General features: G+C 32.6%; 1 protein-coding gene across 3 annotated transcripts; it reads left to right on the forward strand.

Annotated features, from left to right (window-relative positions):
* The first annotated feature begins 2,233 nt into the window (after positions 1-2,233).
* On the forward strand, positions 2,234-15,165 carry LOC111016414 (uncharacterized). Of its 3 annotated transcripts, XM_088117549.1 has the most exons (26): positions 2,234-2,572; positions 2,936-3,534; positions 3,634-3,758; positions 3,859-3,953; positions 4,060-4,296; positions 4,428-4,518; positions 4,981-5,032; positions 5,761-5,826; positions 8,486-8,637; positions 8,751-8,821; positions 9,190-9,384; positions 9,473-9,511; positions 9,617-9,724; positions 10,092-10,181; positions 10,287-10,362; positions 10,749-10,845; positions 10,948-11,017; positions 11,114-11,290; positions 11,388-11,510; positions 11,919-12,002; positions 12,119-12,303; positions 12,397-12,535; positions 12,621-12,680; positions 12,841-12,912; positions 13,472-13,586; positions 14,758-15,165. In XM_088117549.1, exons 2-25 carry the CDS (start codon positions 2,963-2,965, stop codon positions 13,583-13,585), a joined length of 3,090 nt encoding a protein of 1,029 aa, XP_087973675.1. In that variant the 5' UTR covers positions 2,234-2,572; positions 2,936-2,962; the 3' UTR covers position 13,586; positions 14,758-15,165. The 3 variants fall into 3 exon arrangements, with proteins under 3 accessions (XP_087973675.1, XP_087973674.1, XP_087973676.1); XM_088117548.1 differs by having other exon boundaries at positions 13,472-15,165; XM_088117550.1 differs by lacking the exon at positions 5,761-5,826 and having other exon boundaries at positions 13,472-15,165.
* The last annotated feature ends 7,183 nt before the right edge of the window (positions 15,166-22,348 follow it).

Genomic DNA, 22,348 nt, shown 5'->3' on the forward strand with positions numbered 1-22,348 from the left:
TTAGTTTAATTTGTCAAATCATATTTTTTAAAAAAATTGGTTACTAGATTTTGTAAACAGGTTGTCATATATTTTTAGTTATATTTGGTTTAGAATTGAAACTCTAGGACACAGTAGATCTTTCAAAATATGATTGATGGTAGGAGACAGTTTGGTTGAAATGTTATTTTGATTCAAATATTTTCAAAATGTTTATTTTGATCTTGTACTTTAAATTTTAATTATTTTACCTCTTGTATTTTTAAATTGTTGTTTTGGTTTATATACTTTAAAATAGTGTTGAAATTGACTAAAACGAACCAAGGTTGAAAATATAGAAATAACCAAAATGAACATTCTAATATATAGTACATATAATAAAATGAACAAAAACCGTAAATACAAGGATCACAATTTAAACGGTTGACAATTATATAAATCAAGATTTTAATTTTATCAATCCCTTCTTTAACTTGTAAAACTGAAACTTACAAATTGTAAAATGCACGAACTGCCACGAGTTAAATTATAATCTATCCAAGTTTATGCATATATAATATCATTGTAGGGTTTAATTGTATACTTTTTGTAAATATAGAGGGCGACCGATAAATTAAAAACTTCAAAAGTTTGATCGTAACCGTCCTCATAGTTTGATGATTTTAGTAATTTTCCTGGCTATAAAGTATAAACTTGGGACTGATTTGAGTTTTAAAATAAATGTTATTATTTATTATTTACTTTTAGTTCGGGGAAATGTGTGGATTTGAATTTTTAGTTTATGATATATTCAGTATTCGAGTTGATTGAAAAAACATTACACGTTAATAAAAGTTATTGTGTCATTCATTCTAACCTGACATGTCATATTTAAGTATAAATGTTTGATATTAAACTTTTTAGAGACCAACTTTACTACTTACTGGTTAGCATAAATCTTCCTACTGACTACATTCAAAATTCGATAGCTATTTACTTGGTTAGAAATTAAAAAATATATATTCTCTCCTAAAAATGGTCCATGAGAGATTCATACCGACAACATATTTTACTGTAGAAAATGTCACTATGATTAAAATAATATATTCTTCGTCATCCCATCACTACAAGCACAAAACTAATTGAATGCAATTGGATCGAATCCATTCTGATAATTGAAACATGAGCTAAAATATAAATGTTAAATTATAAGCTTGGTCTGTAAATGTTAAATTATAAGTTTGGTCTGTACCTGCTTAATTAAAAATTTTTAATTTAAAAAGCTTCTAACGTACCATTGAATTTTTAGGTTTCATAATATTTAGCCTTTTATATGTTAAAATGTTTTTTTTTCCAAATGTTTCAATTTTATATCTATTAGGTATCTATCATTAACCAAGTCAGTTTAATATTTGCTCATCAAACATCTAAACCTAATATAAAGTAGTCTCATCATGTAACTATTACATAATACAATAAACACGTGACATAAACATAAAATTAAAAGGATAATTGTTGATGCCGACATCTGATTTGCTGACATGTCCTACGTATTATCGGACGGGGTTATCCTGTAGGAGTAGACCTTGACACGGGTGAGGTGCTTTACCAAATATCCTTCGATGCTCAAGTTAGAGAATGCGAGAGGAAAATATGGAGAGAATAGTATAGTTTGTACATTGAATCACACTTACCTTGTGGATGGAGTATTCTTCCCCTTAAATAGGCGGTAGTTCCATTTGAATAGATCGCTCGGTATAGGTTCCTCTTATGTACGTCCTCTGGCAGGTCGTTGGGGGACATTCCATGTGGGATTTTACACTTGCTATTTACAGGCATGTCGCTCACTGTCGACTTTGCTGCTATCAGGACGCTGCAGGCTCGTCGTTATGTTCCCTGTCAAGGGTGCATTGTCCCCTCCGTTGGTTATCCTATTGCATTGGGGTTGGTCCCCCTACCACGTGAGGCTGTATGATTCACCCACGTCTACGCTCATTTTTCACACGTAACAATAATGAGAATTACTAATTAGAGACAAAATTAAAAGTTAAAAACAAAAATTTTAAACTTCAACCTGAAAGTATAAAGACCAAATAACAAACTAAATTGGAATTATTATTTTTTAAAGCTAAAGAGCACAGAAATTTCTGAAAGGAAATAAGTTGCAAAATATTGGGCCTTATTTGGGCTAAAATTTGGGCCGACAGAATCCATTCCGCAGAACTCAAAACCTAAGCAAACAAAACCAAACACGAAAGTACACGAAAACGCAACTCCGCAAAACCAGAGTTTGGGCCAAGTCCCGTTGGCGCCTTCGTCTTCACAGAGAGAAAAAAAGAAGAAGAAGAAGAAAAAAAAAATCCTTCTGCTTCTCCTGGGGCTTCGTTTATCTCGGGATTTCTCGCTTTTCTCGCGCCTCCGCTCCCTTCCTCTCTCACCATCCCACCATTCTCTCAGCCATGGCCACGAGATAATCTAGGGCTGCCCCGGGCCGTCTATGTTCAATTCTTCTTCTTCTCCCTCCAATTGTTCCGTTTATAAGTATTGTAACTTCGAGATTTTTTCTGGGCAGAGTCTTTGGGGAAGAAAAAGATTGATTCTCTTTGAATGTCAGGTAGCGTTTTTTCGCCCCCATTCATGGAACTTTGAAGTTTTTGGAATAGGTTGCAGAAGCTAGTTCGTTTATGTATCATTCTGTTTTTAACAGTTTTCTGTTTTATATTTTTGTGAAGTTTAAGTGTTAAGCATCCGTTTGTATTTGGGTTTTTTTTTTTTTTTTTTTTTTTTTTTTACTTTGCTGTGCTTACCTTCTCGTGTTTTCCGTTTCCCTCTCAATTTGCAGATTTAAATCATGAGTTTGGAAAGAGTTGTTTTAAGTTTATATATATATTGTTGTCATTGAGATTCTGAACAATCACCGTTCTTTCCTGACTTTGAACTTACATGGATGGTGGATCGTATTTTTCATTATCTGCAGAGTGGTAGAAGTTGAAGTAAAGTTGCAATGTACGCGAGGAGAATAAAGTGTAGGAATCAGAGATGGGATTTAGTATTTGGGCCATCCAAATATTTGAGCAGGCCGGATAGTGGTAATTATCAATATTTGAATTGTAAAAGTTTTTCCCGGAGTAGGTTTATAGATGACAATTCTATCTCAAGACATCTACTAGCTTCCTTGGGGGCACGAGGCGACTATTTTAATTGCCACGCTAGCTTGGATGGGGCTTCGAATTCATTTTATAAAATTGTTCAGTTACGTCGGTATAGTTCAGAAGGTGATGGAAGGAATGCTAGTGAGGGTAAGCAAATACCTGTAAAAGATGCAGCCGATTTTGACAAGGGAAAGGCTAGGCAAGAATTAGTTAGGGAAGATGCAAAACATTGTGATCTTCATGCTGAGCTTGGAGTGCAAGATCAAAAGGAATGGCTTAAAAGTGAAAAGCTTTCAATGGAGAGCAAAAGGCGAGAATCTCCGTTCATCACTAGACGTGAAAGATTTAAAAACGAGTTCTTGCGAAGGATTGTTCCTTGGGAAAAAATCACTGTTTCGTGGAATAACTTTCCATATTATTTAAAGTAATTCTCCCTGCTTTAACTTTCTTGTTGTTCCTTTGACAAGTATGCTATTAGATTAGATTAATGATTATGGTCCACAAATTTTTCTGGGTCTTGTAGTCACCACTCAAAAAATCTATTGGTGGAATGTGCTGCTTCTCATTTGAAGCACAAAAAATTCACTTCTTCGTATGGTGCTCGTTTGACATCCTCAAGTGGCAGAATACTACTTCAGAGCATTCCAGGTAGGAAAAATCTATTTCATTTAAGCAATTACGAAATTTGAAAATATTATATCATGAACATTATTAACTCTGATTGTCCATACATTGATTTCTCCTGCAGGCACTGAGCTCTATCGTGAGAGGTTAGTTAGAGCACTTGCCCGAGATCTAAGAGTTCCTTTACTGGTGCTGGACAGCAGTGTTCTCGCTCCTTATGTAAGAGGGGAAACAAATTGGACAATTTGAATCAGTCATGAAAAGTTATCTAGTAAATCATAAATCTAAAAATTTTAGCAATTATGTCATTGAACTTCTGATGCAGGACTTTGGTGATGAATGCTCCTCAGAGTGCGAGTCAGATGATGAGAATGCAGAATCCGGTGAGGATTGTGCTTCAGACTCAGAGGATGAGAATGAGAATAGTGCAGCCAACGAGGAGTGGACAAGCAGTGGGGAGTCAAAATCAGATTGTAGCGAGAGTGATGAAGTTGATGTCGAGGCAACTGCTGAAGCAGCTCTCAAAAAGCTTATTCCATACAACGTCGAAGAGTTTGAGAAAGTATGCCTGTGCACCCCACTCTGATAAAAAAAAAAGAGAGAAAAATGTGGATTTTATCGGAACAAAGCTCACTGTGTAGAAGAAAATTCATCTTTTACCGGTTTTCTAATTATTGTTTACATTCGTGGCAGAGGGTCAATGGAGAATCCGATGTTTCTCCTGAGCCATCAAATTCTGAACCTAGTGAAACTTCTGGAAAATCACAAAGACCACTAAGGAAAGGTAAGACATTGAAGCTGTAGATTCTTTCAGTTCCAGAATCTGTTACCTAACATCTGTCGATACATTTTATATTTGTATCATATTTTCCTTTAATTGTGTAAGACTCTGCACAGTATTCTTCTATATATATACATGTGCACATGTATGTATGTACGTTTTTATGCGTGCAGAGTTTGCATTTTTCTTCATGAGATCATAAAGTTCTCTGTTGTGATGAAATCATGAGAGTCTTTTATAGGGTCAATATTTCTTGAAGATTTACTTGGGTGCTGTGCTAGGAAGTTTAATAAAATAAACAATGAATTCTTGCTTTGAAAACATGATCTTGAAGTGCTTTGAAAACATTGCATTCAGATCTTTTAGGAGTTGGATCTAATATTTGTTTTGCTAATGTATTTTCAGTTTATATATTTATCTTTTTTTTTTCTTTCTATTTTCTTAACTTTTTATATTCTGCTGTAGGCGATCGAGTGAAGTATGTTGGGGCTTCTGTACATGTTGAATCTGATAAGAGGTGACCTTCTAACTTGTTTTCTTCCCCATTTTTATTACTTTTATATGAAAGATATCATTTTTTCTTATTCCCAAGACGAGCCAAGTATGTACGGCTTTTGGAGATATAGAAGAGAGATATAGGAGGGTTTTTTTTTGGCACAAGTAGAGAGCAGAGTGAAGTTTGGATGGCTCCCATCAATGATTTTTGTTATTTACCCTCCTCTTTAGATTTTAACCATTTGAAGATACCTGCTATAATCGCCCCAGTTAGAAAATTATATTTCATCTTTTAGTGATCTTTACATTTTAGATATTTAATTTTAAGACTAGCTTATTTTACTGAATATGCAAATAGATGTTTATACTTTATTGATCATACCATCAGTATTCAGGTTCGTGTTCACTGTTCATGTGCTTAGTTTCTTATTTTTTATACCAAAGTGTTTGTCTGTAGGAATTTCTTGTGGCTCTTATCTGAAATTAATGTTTATTTTTGTCATTTCATTGCTGGCATTTGGTTTTTAAATCTATGTGGTTGGCATTATTGGGGCTAAGGTAAATAGCTAGCTTCTAGATATAGATAGCCAGATTTCTGGAATGCTTGTTGGTTGGATCTTGATGATCCTAATAACTTAAAAGCATTCTATTGGGAGTTCAATGAAATTGGTCTAGCTTCTGAAGCCCTGTTGCTGATCTCCTCCCCTATGTGAACTTGAACCTGATTTTGAGAAATAAAATGCATCACAGGATCACATTGGGGAAGATATCAACATCTGAAGGTCCAAAAAATGCTTATACCATTATTCGTGGCAGGTGGGTTGGTAAGTCACCGTATGTATAGAATTCTGAAGCTTCCTCTCTTCTTTTTTTATTTTTTTTATTTTTTATAATCTCTATTTTATGCATCTTTCATGATGGTCTTAATAGGTTCACTAAATCCACAATTTTACCTGGATAGAATTTTTACCCATTGTTGTACAGCTACGTCCTGTTAGAACGGACCAATGATTCCCCTCCTTCCCTCTCTTTATAGAGTTAGAGGATATATATAGATTACTTTTAGCTTTTATTTTCTCTAGATAATTGTACACCCTTTTGGCTAGCTCAGAAGAGGCATTCAGTATTATTCTTAGATTTTGTTTCCAGTTACTTTTTTCTCATTTTAATAAATTTTCATTTATTATATGATGTAGAGCTTTATAGGAATGTTATATAAACAGAAATTTTACAAAAAAGTGCATTTTCGGGAAGTAGTGATTTATTTTTATAACTAACTGGCTATTTATTTAGAGGTGTGCAATGTGTATTTAAACAATTGGGGTTTTCCAAGATTGTCACTATTAATTTTCATTCATTGAATTCATTCACCAAAAATTGCATAATAATAATAATAATAATAATAATAATAATAATATTATTATTATTATTATTATTATTATTATTATTATTATTATTATTTTGTATAAAAGGCTTTTTTTAAAGAGGAGTTATTGTAACTACTATGGGTTGGTTCAATGCCAAGAGGCAATTGCAGTTCTAGAAGCTTTTGAGGCCATGGGTTCAATCTTTGGTCGTAAAATTTTTCTAGGATATACATTGAATGTGTTTCTTGATACCACATATTAGTCGCCTCTAGGGCCAAACAAGTGTTCTTTAGAATTGACCGAGATGTGATTAAGTTGGGTTTGGACACCACACTCTTTGGTCTTTTAAAAAAATGTAGTTTTCAGATATACTTTGGCACGAACCAATATATAGGCATGTATATATACCCTCTATCTAGGGACTAGGCTAAAAATGCTATTGTTTCTTTCAGTTATGAGAGAATCTCTAGCCCTCAAGGATGGCCCAGTTGGCAAGGACATGTGGTCTTGTAGTGTCACCTACCATGAAGTCTTGTGTTCAAACCTTCGGGTGAGTTAATACCAAAAATTCTTGATGTTTCTTGGGTTCGAGTTTGGGGACAGGGTGTCCCCGGTTATAGTGGTAAAATGCTAAATAGCTTCGGTTTTGGGTTATAAAAAAAAAAAAAAATTTATGAGAGAATCTCCAGTTACAAGGAGCTAGAAGTTTGGTTGTGCGAGTTCGTAGTCAGGAGACACCTCAATGATTATTGATTGGCAGGGAAGTTATTTCTTGTTTCATTCCAACTTGGAGACTTCTCATTTCAAAGATATGTGGGCAGGAGGGTGTCGATTGAATTCCAACTATGTTACTCTATTGTTAAAACATTCTTTTATTTTTCTACTCTCTTCACTTCATGTGCATTCTGCTTTCTCTTTCATGAGAATTTGGATGGTAAGGTACCTAATGAGATCTTAATTTTGCTTCGCTTGGCACTAAGGGTAGGTTTATTCCATGGACCTTTTTTAGAGGAATAGTTAGGCCAAGGTCCTCTAATGACATGAGATGGTAGAATCTTAATAGGTTGGGTGTTGGTTCTACTGATAATTCTTCCTTATATATCTTTCTGCTAAGGAAGAAATTTTGCCTATGGTTTTGAGCAGATTCCTTTGGAAGGTTAAGTTTCCATAGAGAATCAAAGTATTATTTGGTCTTTGATTCTTTGTAGATGAATACGGGCGAAAATATTCGAAATGTAAACCTTTCTTTACCTGCTGATTGTTCCTTACATGCTCTTTTTGGGTCAAGTTTTGGTCCCATTTCTCGCATCTCTTCGAACTATCGGGTGGCTTACCCAAAGCATATTGACTATCTTTTTCTTTAAATGCCTTATGGTTGTTCGTTGAAGGACGAGGGGAGGTTCTCATAGACAAAATGCCTTGTGGTTACCATTTAGGAACATTGGCCTGAGGAAGTAGAAGAATTTTAAGAAGTTGGTAGGTATTTTGTGGAAGTTCGGGATTTTGTTTATTTTATAGCCCCTCTGGAATGTTCAGACTAATGGTTTTGGTAATCTTTCCCCTTCTGTAATGTCTTTGTAGATAATTTGGATTATTTGCAATTGTGGTCTTGTGTTGTACATACTTTTCTGATTTTGTTGCGCAGTTACTTTCTGAGAGTTATATGCTGTCCTTTCTTGCGGTTTGTTCTTTGTCGTTATCTTACTTTTCTGATGGGAAATATTATGTCCGTATACTTATTTTCATTATTATCCTTTTTCATATTAAAATAAGTTTTCACAGTATTAAGTGACCTATTAGTTTGTTAAATAATAGAATGTTATGTTGCTCATGGAAAATGGTCATGTTTTTTTGGCCTCCACCTTGTTTGATTGCGTTGCATGTCAAAATCTCCTAGCAACAAGGTGAGGCAGACCTGTAGAAACAAAAGCCATGCTTATTTGTTAATTTGACCTTGTGCCAATAAAAGGAAAACCATGGAACAAAACTGCTCTCTTTCACATTCAACTAATCTATGATCCCGATTAAAAGGAAAAACAATATTAAAGTGTATTGATGAAATTGATATGTGGTGTGGTTTTAAAGCATGGTTTTCCATGTACTTGTAGGCCTTTATCAAATGGTCAACGTGGGGAAGTCTATGAGGTCGATGGAGATCGAGTTGCCGTAATTTTGGATGTCAATGATGTAAAACAAGATGGAGACAATGAAGAGAAATCCTCAGAGTCACCTCCAAAACCTCCAGTTTATTGGATACATGGTAATTTCACTTTTTGTAGATAAAACGGTCTTTTAACAACGATTTAATTGCACTGTTTCAGACCTCAGATTCTTTGGACGCTAAAGAAAATGATTATATTTTTTCTCTCACAGCTAAGGACATTGAGCATGATCTTGATACTCAGTCCGAAGATTGTGTTGTTGCAATGGAGGTTCTATCTGAGGTACAAATCTTGGATAAGTTCTAAATTTCTTGTTGGCATGGATCTTTTTTCTTAATATCATTTATAGGAAGCGAGACACATTTCATTAGTAGTTGTTAAAGTGCATTGGCCGATAAGGCATCAACACAAGGAAGGACCAAAGAATCTTCATTTTGGCATCAAAATTGTACATTAAACAAGAGACAGAGAAGCTCCATAAGAATCTTTGTACTGAATAGAATCCCATAATTTCCTATTCCCTTCTACTGAGTGAGGAAATGTTCCTCATAGTCTTTTGGATACACCAACTAATGAGAAAAATGATCTATTTATTTATATGCCTTATCGTGGCATTTACTTGTCATTTGATAGTTGCTCGTTTTTGGCAGGTTGTTGATTCAATGCAACCTATTATTGTCTATTTTCCAGACTCTACTCTATGGTTATCTCGGGCAGTTCCGAAGGCCAACCGCAGGGAATTTATTCAGAAGATGGAGGAAATCTTTGACAAAATAACCGGCCCTGTGGTTTTGATTTGTGGGCAGAATAAAGTTGAATCTGGCTCAAGGGAGAGAGAAAAATTCGTAAGCTCTTGGTTTTTCGTGAAAATACTTAGTCACTAGACTCTCTTCTTCTGAAAGCAACACTTACCAAAATTTCTTTTTTCCCTAGACTATGATACTTCCAAACGTTGGACGCATTGCCAAGTTGGTAAGGTTCTTCATACTTGTTGCTATTTCAATTTTTTTGGTTTTTCCAAATGTCACGATTATTTTTTAAATTATGCTAATTTAGTGCTATATACTTTATTTTCAGCCTCTATCATTGAAGCGTCTTGCAGAGGGGCTTAAGGGAACGAAGAGATCTAATGATAGCGAAATATATAAGCTTTTCACTAATGTTTTGTGTCTACATCCTCCCAAGGTAACTGAAATGAAATATCAGTCTTATTCTTCAATGTTGTCGTCTTCTTAAAATAAATAAGAATAGTTTTTATATCCTCTTTCCCTCGATACTTAGGTTAATCATTTTCTTAAAAGTTAAAAGTGAACTATTAACTATCTATTATGTTAATTTAGGATCTGCTCGACCTGTCACATTTATGCAACGTGACATTAGTGCTTGTCTGCAAGATGTTTTTAAAGATTAGAAAAAGTTTTTCTGACTCAAATAATTTAACTGGCAGAATTCCTGGAAGTTGTTGTAAAGATTGAGGATTCAAGTTCTTATTGATCTTTATCTTTAATTTTTCGGTGGCTTTCTTGTAACTTCCATTTCTATCCTTCTACAGGAAGAAGAAGTCCTCCGAACATTCAATAAACAACTCGAGGAGGACAGAAGAATTGTGATTTCTAGGAGTAATTTGAATGAATTACACAAGGTGTGGTTGTGTGAAAATCTTTGACTTGCATTTGATATGCGGGGTATACCTAAGTTTCTCTCATCTTATTGGCTAATTCGACTTACGAATAAAACCATGTTGCAGGTTCTCGAGGAAAATGAACTGTCATGCATGGATCTGTTGCATGTGATTACTGATGGAGTAATATTGACCAAGAAGAGTAAGATATAGCACTATGCTTTTAAGAGTTCACTTAACTCATGTCCTCTGATGTTCGAGTCATGGTATAGAAATACGGCATGAGTTTACCTTCATCCCTTTAAACTTCCCATAAAATTCTACGAATGGTTGTCTCTTCATCGGTTTCAAATTTTAGGTTGTTATTAGAAGGTTTTGAAATTGTTACATAGAAGTATAATTTATTTCTCTCAATTTTTACTTCACATTGAGAACTTCAAGTGTTTATACATAGAACTAGAAGCATTTGTACACATTAGGATGTATTGGTATGATGCGAGTTAATTGTTGTTTTGTAAATGTCTATTTCTTGTTTTTCTATATATCTTAATGACTTGAGATCAAGCTCTGACATTTTGATCATAGCAGATGCTGAAAAGGTTGTTGGTTGGGCTAAGAATCATTACTTATCGTCTTGCCTGCTTCCGAGCGTAAAAGGGGATCGATTACATCTGCCACGAGAAAGGTTTTGATTTTTATTTTTAAAATACTACTCCTTAACATCCAGATTAAGACTTTGACAGACTAGTGAACCTATGGTCTGATTATTATTGTTTCTTTTGTAAAGCCTGGAGATTGCACTTGCGAGATTGAAAGATCAAGAAACAACTTCGCGGAAGCCCTCTCAAAGTCTGAAGGTGTGTTCCTTTTATATGCCAAGTATTTTGAAAGCTGATCGCTGAAACCAAAAGCTTTATACATTTTTTTTCACATCTTAAATTTATACGAGACAGAACCTTGCAAAGGATGAGTATGAGACCAACTTCGTTTCGGCTGTGGTGCCTTCTGGTGAGATTGGTGTGAAGTTTGATGATATAGGTGCTCTTGAAGATGTGAAGAAGGCACTGAATGAACTTGTAATTCTTCCAATGCGAAGGCCCGAGCTATTCTCTCACGGGAATTTGTTGCGGGTATGCAGTTTTCTCTTCTATCTCTGTTTGATACATTTTGAAACAGTAATCATCACTTCTGCGTGCCAACCTCTTAACTTTTTCTAAAATTCGTCAGCCTTGTAGAGGAATATTACTTTTTGGGCCTCCTGGGACTGGGAAAACTCTTCTAGCCAAGGCACTTGCTACCGAAGCAGGAGCAAACTTCATCAGTATAACCGGATCGTCACTTACATCTAAGGTATGTCTAGGATATTATAGATATTTGATTGAATTTAAGGTGGCTCTGTCTGAGAATGGCCAGTTTGAATATTACACAAATATGTTCACAATAAGTCAATAACTTGGCCCTGTTGGCAAGGGCACGTGGTCTATGATTAACACCTGCCTAGAGGTCACATGTTTGAATCTTCATACGAGCTTAATAAGAAAATCCTTGATGTCTCTCAAGTCTAGGCCTTAGGGCGGGTGCAGGTGCCACCTAGCATAGGGTAGCGAAGCACCGATTTGGGGTAAAAAAAAAGTCAATAACGTGAAGCTTTCGCTATGAGATTACATGACTGTTCATTCATCCTTTTGGAGGAGGCTGTCCTCAGTTGTGCTATGTTCTCTGAATACGATTATGGCATTTTTCTTCTTCTGCAAACAGTGGTTTGGTGACGCTGAAAAGCTTACAAAGGCCCTTTTCTCCTTTGCCAGTAAACTAGCTCCTGTGATCATTTTTGTTGATGAGGTGAGTTGTATCAATATAGAGATGTTACTTTATTTGGGAAGTTACATTTTCGGAAATCAAAATTTATATATCATTTACAAACATGTCAAATGTACACCCTTTCTTCATTACTTTAGGTTGACAGTTTACTCGGTGCTCGTGGCGGTGCTCTTGAGCATGAAGCTACAAGAAGAATGAGAAATGAGTTTATGGCAGCATGGGACGGGTTGCGGACAAAGGACAGCCAACGGATTCTTATCCTTGGTGCAACGAATCGGCCATTTGACCTAGATGATGCCGTCATTCGAAGACTACCCAGAAGGTATGCTTTGATGTTGACAAAAAGTTAGTAACAAATGCACCCGAACCGATGTGTTGAATTAATACCTAACTTTATTTTATTGTAATTCATCAGGATATACGTAGACCTTCCGGATGCTGCAAACCGAATGAAGATTCTTAAAATATTTCTTGCACATGAAAATGTAGTACCTGATTTCCAGTTTGATGAACTTGCAAATGCAACTGAGGGGTACTCTGGCAGCGATTTAAAGGTAACACTAACACCAATGGCATAGCATTTAAAAGGAAACCGAATTGTTTATCGAGATTACCAAATATTATTCTTTGGATTTGTAGAACCTCTGTGTTGCTGCAGCGTATAGACCTGTCCAAGAACTTTTAGAAGAAGAAAATCAGGTAAATCCTATGCTTCTTGGTGTTTACCTGACTAGGGGTCTTCAACACACACATATTTTGTTTTGCTATTTGCTCTGTTGGCATGTTGGTGTTCGTTTCGATGTCTCATTTTTATCGTTCAGATATAATTTTAAATACTCGTGTATACTATTTTACCCAGGGAGGTCGAAATGACGGTGCTACGACCTTGAGGCCGCTTAATTTGGATGACTTTATTCAGTCAAAGGCTAAGGTATGGCCTCATATTTAACATTTCAAACTTTTTCTGCAATTTTTTGATTTGACCAAGAGAAATTTCAAGCGTTTTATGAACTTTAAGAAGTTAGATTCGAAAATGGAAACATGCTCTGGTGTATGCATCTCCCCATTTGTACCTAATTTTGTTCTCTTAATGATAACGGATTTTTTTTTTCTGTTGAAAAAACTATGTAGTTGATTTGAGTAATGAAATTCGAGGACATGAAGTAGTAGGAGTGTAATTAAGTCGGTTTAGCTTGGCTCATTCTTCCCCCTCCCCTCTAAAAAACATCGAAATTGAACCGACTTACCAATATATAAAACGTCTATCCATAAAAACATCTATCCAAGTTGAACCGATGGAGATATATTGCTCATCTCTGCCAGATACGATACCATCTTTCGGAAATCTCTGTAAAAGGGATCGAAATTAAGAAAATATTTTCCTAGTGATGTTTCTCTATGTTGTTGCCTTCCAAAAACTAATTAAGACAAACAAGTCTTTTGATTCTTCCTGCAATCAACTCACTGAAAATCCGTTTCGATGCAAACAGGTCGGACCATCAGTTGCCTTCGACGCGGCGAGCATGAACGAGTTAAGAAAATGGAACGAACAGTATGGAGAAGGTGGCAGCCGGAGTAAATCGCCCTTCGGCTTTGGAAACTAAGGTAACACATTTGATTAACTAAGAAAGATAATAGAAGAAGAGGAAAAAAAGAAAAGAAAAGAAAAGCCATTTAATTTATATTTATAACGGGAAGACTTCCCCATCCTTTTTGAGTTCAGTAGAGATAGGCTTGATCACTTGTTCAATATCTTAGCTTTTTCATTATTCCGAAGTTTTCTTCATGTAATATAGTACTATAGAGGCCATATCTTCCTCATAGTTTAATAAGTTATTTATTTATTTTAACCATGAGTTGTTAGTCTTTTTCTATCATTAAAATTCTCATTTTCATCCATTTTAAATTTAGGTTTAAATACTATTTTGGTCATAATATTTTCGACTTTGGTTCATTCAGGGTTCTATACAACTATTCTTCCAACTTTTGTTTTTTTAGTCCATGTACTTTTGACTCATTTTTTATCTAATTTCTTTTCTTTCGATCATAATTATAGCACGGACATTCCACTTATTAAATTTCTTGAATTGTAATAATAAATTTGTGTTAAATGATTTATACATTTTATCTAATATTTTTGTTAAAATTTTATAAATAGGGACCATATTGATCCATTTTTAGAAGTACAAATATCAAAATGAAAGTTTTGAAAGTAGAATAATTGAAATGAATAAAATTGGACCAAAATGAACGTTTTTAATGTATAAGAACTAAAATAGTATCTAAACTTAAAAATTGCTACTTGTACATCAACTTTGGTTGATATATTAGCATGTAGCTTTTGAGGAAAGAACGTCGAGAAATTCTCAAAATCATTCTTCAAATAATTTAATAGAAAATAAGAGGAAACGATTTTGGAATAGATTTACAAAGAAATTTGGTTAAATAATTATTTTATACAAACCGATCAATGAAGCTTAATTCAGTTGTAAAAATCTCTTGATCCAATGTATTAACTGAATAACCCTCTTGTTTACCTTTTTTCCTCAACATTTCCTCTAATCAAAATGACAAAAAAAAAAAAAGGAATTTGCCTTTAAATCCTCAATAGCGAAAGAATTGTATACAAATAAATGCGACTTGGAAGAACATGAACATCATCGCATATAAGTTCACGAAATGAAAAGATTCATAACCTAAGTTGCAGAGGTTCAATCTTGGAAACAATTCTCCCGTAGTGGTGCGTGTGTTTGGAACATGAATTTTTGTTTTGTAGGTTCTTCATCGGTGTGATTAGGGCAAAGGAAAATGCGGGGCCTGTCCATGTCTGCAGATTGAGCGTTGAGAAATGGCGACACGGCGCTCATCTGAGAAGCTCAAAAGCGGAATCGTCGGCGCACGATGCGGCGGACTGGGCGGGGAATCGGCGACTGTTGCGCGAAAATGATTCGTACGTTGGAGCTTTTTGGTTGAACTATACCATCAAATCTGAAACGGAATCATGAACTGCCCCACGACCTGCTCTGCTACCTCTTTCTCTCTCTCTCTCTCTCTCTCTCTCTCTCTTTTATTCATTCATTCATGAACCCTACAATTTAGCTTCTTTCACTTTCATATACCTTTCATTTTTATTTCTTGGTATGCTCTGATTGGTACTTATTTCAATGAATTTCATTCTCTGGTACCTCGTGATTTTTAATGAATTGAAATCTTACCGCATATAAAAAATTTCGAATCAAAGATGGATGGGTCTCGTAGGATTTTATAGAATTTCAAAATAAATTATCTATATAACTCATTAATAAATTTAGTTTAAAAGCCTAAATCAGTAAAATTTATATTTTCTTCTCCTTTCCGGCCTTCTCCTTTCAACATCTAAACAACAAAATTTAATTTACTTCATTTCAAATTATTCTCATTATAAGATAAAAAATTTTAAAATAATTCATCGAAAAAAGAAAAAAAAAGGAGAGATTTATATTCTTTCTAAAATGTTTTTGAAATCCCAACCCCTCCTTTGATACATTTCGTTTTCGGTTTTTAAAAATTATGTCAACAACACATGGATTTGTAGCCAAATTTCAAAAATCAGTACTTAAAAATTGATATTTCTTTTTTTGTTTTGATGACATTTTCAAAAAGTAGATTACTGATCAAAGAGATAGTTGAAATATAATATGATTTATAAGTTTAATTTTAAGAAATAAAAAAATCAAAAAACAAAATGGCTAATAGTTATCGTTGGTTCTAAAATAAGTAGTTTTTAAATATTTGGTTTTGATTTTTGAAATTTGGTTAAAAATTAGAATGTGTTTTTATCATAGCGAAGCAGAAAACTGAAAACAAAATCTTTGTCAATCTATCACTTTTTTTTTTTTTTTTTTGGTTATTTGTTGGAATGAGTTCTGAAGAAACTATACTATTACTGTTTATCGGCTACATTTTAATTATAGTTTTTATGGATTTTTATTTTTATTTTTAGGAAGTTAAATTAGATTTATTAATTATATTCTTTTCATAATTACTTTATAATAAATTTTAGGGGAAAAAAACCGATATTTGCTCTTAAACTTGGTAAGTTGGATCAAATTTTCACCGTAAAGTTTCAATTTCATCAAATTGGATCTTAGATAGGTGTTGCAATTTTTATCTTATATTTTATTTTCGCTAATTCACCTACTGATTTTAACAAAAGATTAACAATGTAAAAGTTTTCAAAAAAAATTCGTTAATTTTAACGAGGTCAAACTTTTTGGAAAATTAAGTTTGATTTAGGCACAAGATCGACTCTTGAATTTCTTTATCAAGGCTTACAAATTTCAATAAAAAAAAATCAGCTTAAATCTTGTATTTATCTGAAATCTTTTTAATTTCATATGACATATGTTTTATAATTCATCGAGAATAATTTTTTTTTTTTTAACAACTCTTTAAAAGAAAGAGTAGAAACTTCGACGCCAGAAGAATTGATACACATCCCGAAGTTTAGGATAAAATTTATTTTTTCCGTAAATTTTATATTAAACATTTTTAATTAAAAAATTAATATTAATGTTACAAAATAAGACTTTTTTTTCTTTTCAAATTTATATTTCTTTATACTCAATAAATTGTATAGGGTACTAATTAATGTATAATAATACCAAACTTCAATTCTTTTAGGGGATTTTAGCTCATAGGTTTTTTTTTTTTTTTTTTTTTTTGAGATTTAAAAGTCTCTTGAGTTTAAATTTGGTATGTGAGTTTGCTTATTCCAAATCTACATAAAATCAAATTGATTTTGCTACACTCCTATGTTAGGGATAAAACTCCATTCTTTCTTGACTCTTATTATATTTTTAAGGTGTATGCACTATTAAAAAAAAATTTCTCCATATCTTGGAATCTAAATTTTGTAGGTTAATGAATGTAAAATTATACCTTAGTTTCTATCATTTTTAAGTTTATGTTTAGCTTCAATGTATTAGGATACTTGAGTTTACTGATTTTAATTATTGTTATCGTCGATGAGCCAACATAGACATAGTTTATGGTAATTGGAATTCATTCACTTCGAAGTTAGAAGTTCAAATTCTCATACTTCCAATTTGTTGTACTCAATATATATATATATATTACCGTCGATGATTATCATACAAATTTGGACGGTGTAATTAGACATCCATGCTTTTTGATTATAAGTCAATTGGATTTGCAATGTAACTTTTTTTTTTCTGAGTTCAATAATAATAGTCGTAGATCAAATAATCGACCTTTTGGATAATAATATATATCTTATTCACTAAACTATATGTTCAGATTAATTACCTTGTCGGGAATTTAAGTATTAAAAAAGTATAACTAAATTATTCTAGAATCAAGATGTTGGTATCTACTATAAGAATCATGCATGCAATCTTTTTTTCCTCGTTTGGACTTCAATAGGGGTGAGAGATCGTTAGATTTTAATAGATTTTTTTTGAGAAAAAAAGATTTTAATAGATAATCTATTGAATCGATATCGTGCAGCCGCATTCGTACTCATCAACAAATGTGTAAGAGTGTAGGACTTTCAACTCATAAGAAGAAGTAAATATATTTTCCATTCAACTATAGCAATTCCAGCTTAGTATTTGAACCCTAAATAGAAAAATAAAAAATAAATTACATTTTTGGTACGTCCTTAAGATTTGAACTTATTTTCTATTTGGTCTTTTAAGTTCAAGCACCATCATTTATAGTTCTTGAGATTTAAATTTAGTTTAAAAAATATCGTTGAAGTTTCAAAAGTGACATATTTGGTTCCTAAAGTTTAAATTTAGTTTTTAATTATCGGTCCCTAAGATTTGAATTTAGTTTCTAATTATCGATCCCTGGCTAAGGTTTGAATTTAGTTTCTAATTCGTCCCTAAATTTAAATTTAAAATTATTTTGATATAAATAGTTTAAATAACTAAAATAAAAGACATAGACATGAGTGTGTATAGGAGTTGATTGTTAGTTGATCTAATGAAATGATGATATGGTAGTTAGTGTACGTTGACTAAAACTTCAGTGATGTCTGTTTTGTTTTTTAGACGAGTAGACAAATTTTATTAAGTTTTACTCTTTTGCCTAAATGACATTTTTCTCTCCTAATCTTCCTCCTATTCTCTTTTCCTTTCTTTCTTACACTCTTCCAACTACACCACGACCTTTCCTCTTCGTTCATCTCTCGTTTAACATTCAAATTGACTAGGTTATAATTTATAATGATGCAAATGGTCAGCAAGTTCGATTCTTTTGCATCCAACCAAATTCATCGACGTTTGAGTCATTTGAGAGATCTCTCATTGTCTAGTCAACATATGTTAACTACCACGATATTTTTCCATTAAGTCAATACAACTCAACTCGTGGATCAATTAGAAAACCAAACTCAAAGACCAATGGAAAACAAAATTCAAATTTCATGGACAAAACATGTCAATTTAAAAACTAAATAGAAACTAATTTAAATATAAGGACCGAATAAAAACGAAATCAATACTAAAGATTTATTTTACCCAAAAGAAAAGATGGTAAAAAACATTAAGTTCAAAAACACATTTGGTCCCTATACTTTCGTTAAAGTAACGATTTAGTCCATTTACTTTCTAATTGTTAACAATTATTAGAACCTGAACTTTAGTATATAACAATTTAATCCTTATAATTTAAATTTTGTAACAATTTAATCTCTACTATGAAAAATCTAATCAAAATTAAGTGTCAAAATTTTTTAATCATATAACGATTTAGTTTTTGTAATTTATGAATATATTTGGTCTATTATCAATTTATCTATCTACACATATAAGAAATTTAACAAAAATTCTCAACTTTAAACTATAGAAACTAAATTATTACATATAAAATTAAAGAAAAATGATGACATGTTGCTAATAGGAGAGATCTTTCATAGGTTTAATGCTCCTCAATGGGGTCGTTCCAACAACCGGCGGGTAGCACCTCGATCGCGCGCTTGGGAGGGGAAACCTAGAGAACTTTACTTTAAGATAGCTCAGGCAAGCAACTCCTCTTCCTATGCTAGTCACGCTGCGGCCTCTGACCGTCCGTCCTGTCTCATCTTTCTCTGGGAATCTATGAGAGAAGGTTCTTGAGTTCGTGGAGCCATGCCCCACAAAAAATTCTCGTTTAGATTGATATCTATTTGCTTCTTGTCTGGACCTGAACTTCATGCAAATTATCTTTTCAAAGTTGTAAAACACAATCCAAAAACTAAATTATTACCGATTTAAAAATACATGACTGAATCGTTTCCAGCTAAAATCTACCGAGTAAAAGTGAGAGGAAACAAAGGTTGAAGAGAGGGAAAGAAAAAAGGGGTAAAAGACAAAAAGGAACAGCATCCCTGCTACGGCGTCTCATCGGCAACCCATCATGTTTCTCCTCGGGAATCGCAGCCGCACGATCGTATTGATAAATCATCCCTCCCCGCACTCCCATCGCGCGTGCGCCTTCTTTTCTTTTCCTTTTCTTCACTTAAATTTCCATCGCCAAATTCCTCTCTCTGCTCCTCATCGATCCTTGCGATGCGATCGCCGATTCTGCTTCTGCTTCTGCTTCCGCTTCCGCACAGAGCAAAAAGATTTTCGAATTAGGTCGAATCGGAGGAGAAAAACCGGTAAGATCGTCGCATGCTTTTCCACGGCTTTCTTGAACTTGGTACTTTGAATCCACACACTCTCGATTTCGATTCGTTTCGTTTCGATCCGATGCGATGCGATCCGATCCGATCATCCATCAATTTCGATTACGTTCGTCGTATGTGGTGTGTAACTTCTCTGGTATAAAGCTCAAGAAAACCGTGGGAAAACATGAAAAGGATTTTCAAATTCTCCTCTCTCTGGCAGGTAATTTCTCTGCACTGCTTCGCTTTTCAATTCTCATCTACGCATCGCAATGCAACTCTTTCACCTTTTCTTTCTCTCATTTTGCCGATGTTTATGACATTTTCTTCAACGAATTTGTAAACGTTTCTGAATTTTTTTTATCAGTTCAGTTTCAGTGTAATCTGAAATTTTCGATCGAGTGCTTATTTGTTTAGGTTTTGAAGGTTTTTTTTTTTAATTAGTCTTTAAATTCTCGGGGTAAAAAAGAAAATAAATCCTTACTAGCTATTAATTTTTACGGGACTTGAATAGGTGCTGTAAATTTAACTTTGTTGATAAGTTTTTGTTTGAATAATTGTTAAAAACTTCACACGTGTTCAATAAATTATATGGTATAGGTTTAATGTGAAATAGGAATTTCGAGAAAAAATCTCAATGGAATTTACTGAGTTTAATTTCGTGCCAGGTCTTTTTTTAGAAGGTTTCTGCGTTCTGTTGAAACTAGTGAGCGGTTGAAGATATATTATTTGTTGCTTTTTGTTTGAATTAGTAGGTGAATATTACAAAGCAGAACAAATTAAAGATTAAAATGGTAACATTTGTCTAAGATCAGCAATTCAATTTCATAAAATTAGGGTAAAATTTTATTAACATTGATAATTTGGAAGTAAAAATTGATTTTTTTTTCTTTTTAAGATTATGTTTCAATATAATATTGTCGTTAAAATATTGATGTGTGTATGCTCTGATTATTTGTTAAATTATGTTACATTACCTGGTCTTTTTTTTAGTACATACATTACCTGGTCAGTTAAATTAAAATTTATTAAATTTTTTTAACTTTGAAAGGTAGATAATATGATACCTCAATTAGATTGAGTATATGTCATGTGTTACTCTTTTTGTTGATAGTATTAGTGATATGGACTAAATTAAAAATAGTCAAAAAAGTTAGAATTTGTAATTAATTATTGTTGAGATATCCGTATATGAATTAAATTTACCGAACCCATCTGTTTAATGGTGGTTTATTCATCCTTAAGATCCCGTATTCAAACTCCATTTCCCTATTTATAATAATTTCTACTTATTGGGCTCATGTTTGAGAAAATTCAAATTAAAAATTTGATTTTAGAAAATTTCAAAATCATTTTAAATTGATTTTTAAGGGATCACCTAGACGATAGTTTTTTAAAATCAATTATACTTAAATCTATCATCACCCTTTTCTTTTTCACTTATATAGGTGAAACCTGTAATGATGGTTGTAGTATAATTCCAATAATATCAAAGATCATAACTCATAAGCTTTATAATGGTTCATATTTATACACAGAGCATTAATATGAATCATCGTGTGATTAATTCGAACTCATTTTTCTGGTAATAAATTTTAATAATTTTTCGGAGAGAAATCCAAACATTACGAATAAAATATTTGGCCTATTTATGAATATATTTGGTCTATTTATACACAGAGTATATCCGTTGCCTCCTTGTATAAAATTTTTGTATATTAATAATCCAAATATTGTTCGTACTGTTGGCTTGTAAAAATGATGGGGAGGAAAACGAAAATTCTGCGAGTAGAATTAAATAAGCTATTTTTCCCTGTTTAATTTAAACAGTAATTGATATCTGTCTCTGATTGGGAGGTTCTGGATTCAAATTCTTCACTCTCATGTATAACACACTTTTTAAAATGACAAATAAAATATAGAGTGCACACGTGAATTGGTTCAGATGCAAAAGGACAAAAAGAAAAAAAAGATATAACTATCATTTGAAGAATGACTTGTGTTAGGTAAGTTAATCTTTATATATTTTCAACTTATGTATATAATCTTTTTAAGTTTATGTTTCAATCTTTTTATATATATTTTATTGAAAGTTTGTTATTTTGTGAATAGAAATATACATGTAAGTAATAATTTATGTATTAACTTATTTTTAATCCTTATATAGTCCATGGTTTTCAGTAAAATATTAAAGAAATTGTGTTTCAGTAGTATGTTGTTCGTTTTAATTCATGTACTCTCAAAATATTTAAAAGGTGTATTTTGATTCTTTTATTTTTATTTTTATCTCGTTTATTTCAATCAATATTTTAACCATTACATTTTATTTATTAAATTTTATATTAGAAACTTAAAATAATCATTTAGAAAAATATGTTTAACTTTAAACACTAAAATGAAAAAAAAAATAATCAACTTATTTTAAATGTACGTGGAATAGTACTCATTTTATTTTGCTTTACCTGATTATTGTTCACAATTATTATTGAATTAATAAGAATATGACTACATTTTTTTGTATGCTTATTTTCCACTTTCTAGTGTTTGACTGAATATGAATTGTTATTTTATTTTATTTTATTGTGTATATTATTAATGTTTTTTACCTCTATTTTATTTTATTGTGTATTAGATTCTTAAATTCTCAATTTTTTAAATATATTTTATTATTTCACTCGCTTGATTTTTTTTATTACTTAAAAGATTTATTTTATTA

Source organism: Momordica charantia (assembly GCF_013281855.1).
Source record: "Momordica charantia cultivar OHB3-1 chromosome 9 unlocalized genomic scaffold, Mcharantia_2.0 BLBB01000009.1, whole genome shotgun sequence".
In the NCBI taxonomy this organism is placed as follows: Eukaryota; Viridiplantae; Streptophyta; class Magnoliopsida; order Cucurbitales; family Cucurbitaceae; genus Momordica; species Momordica charantia.

Bases quoted from the DNA above. Each gene is read 5' to 3' on its own strand.
- LOC111016414 (XM_088117548.1), top strand. From the start codon at position 2,963: ATGTACGCGAGGAGAATAAAGTGTAGGAATCAGAGATGGGATTTAGTA. The intron at 10,846-10,947 runs GTTTTGATTTTT...TCTTTTGTAAAG, and splicing joins TTACATCTGCCACGAGAAAG to CCTGGAGATTGCACTTGCGA. The intron at 12,913-13,471 runs GTATGGCCTCAT...CGATGCAAACAG, and splicing joins TTATTCAGTCAAAGGCTAAG to GTCGGACCATCAGTTGCCTT.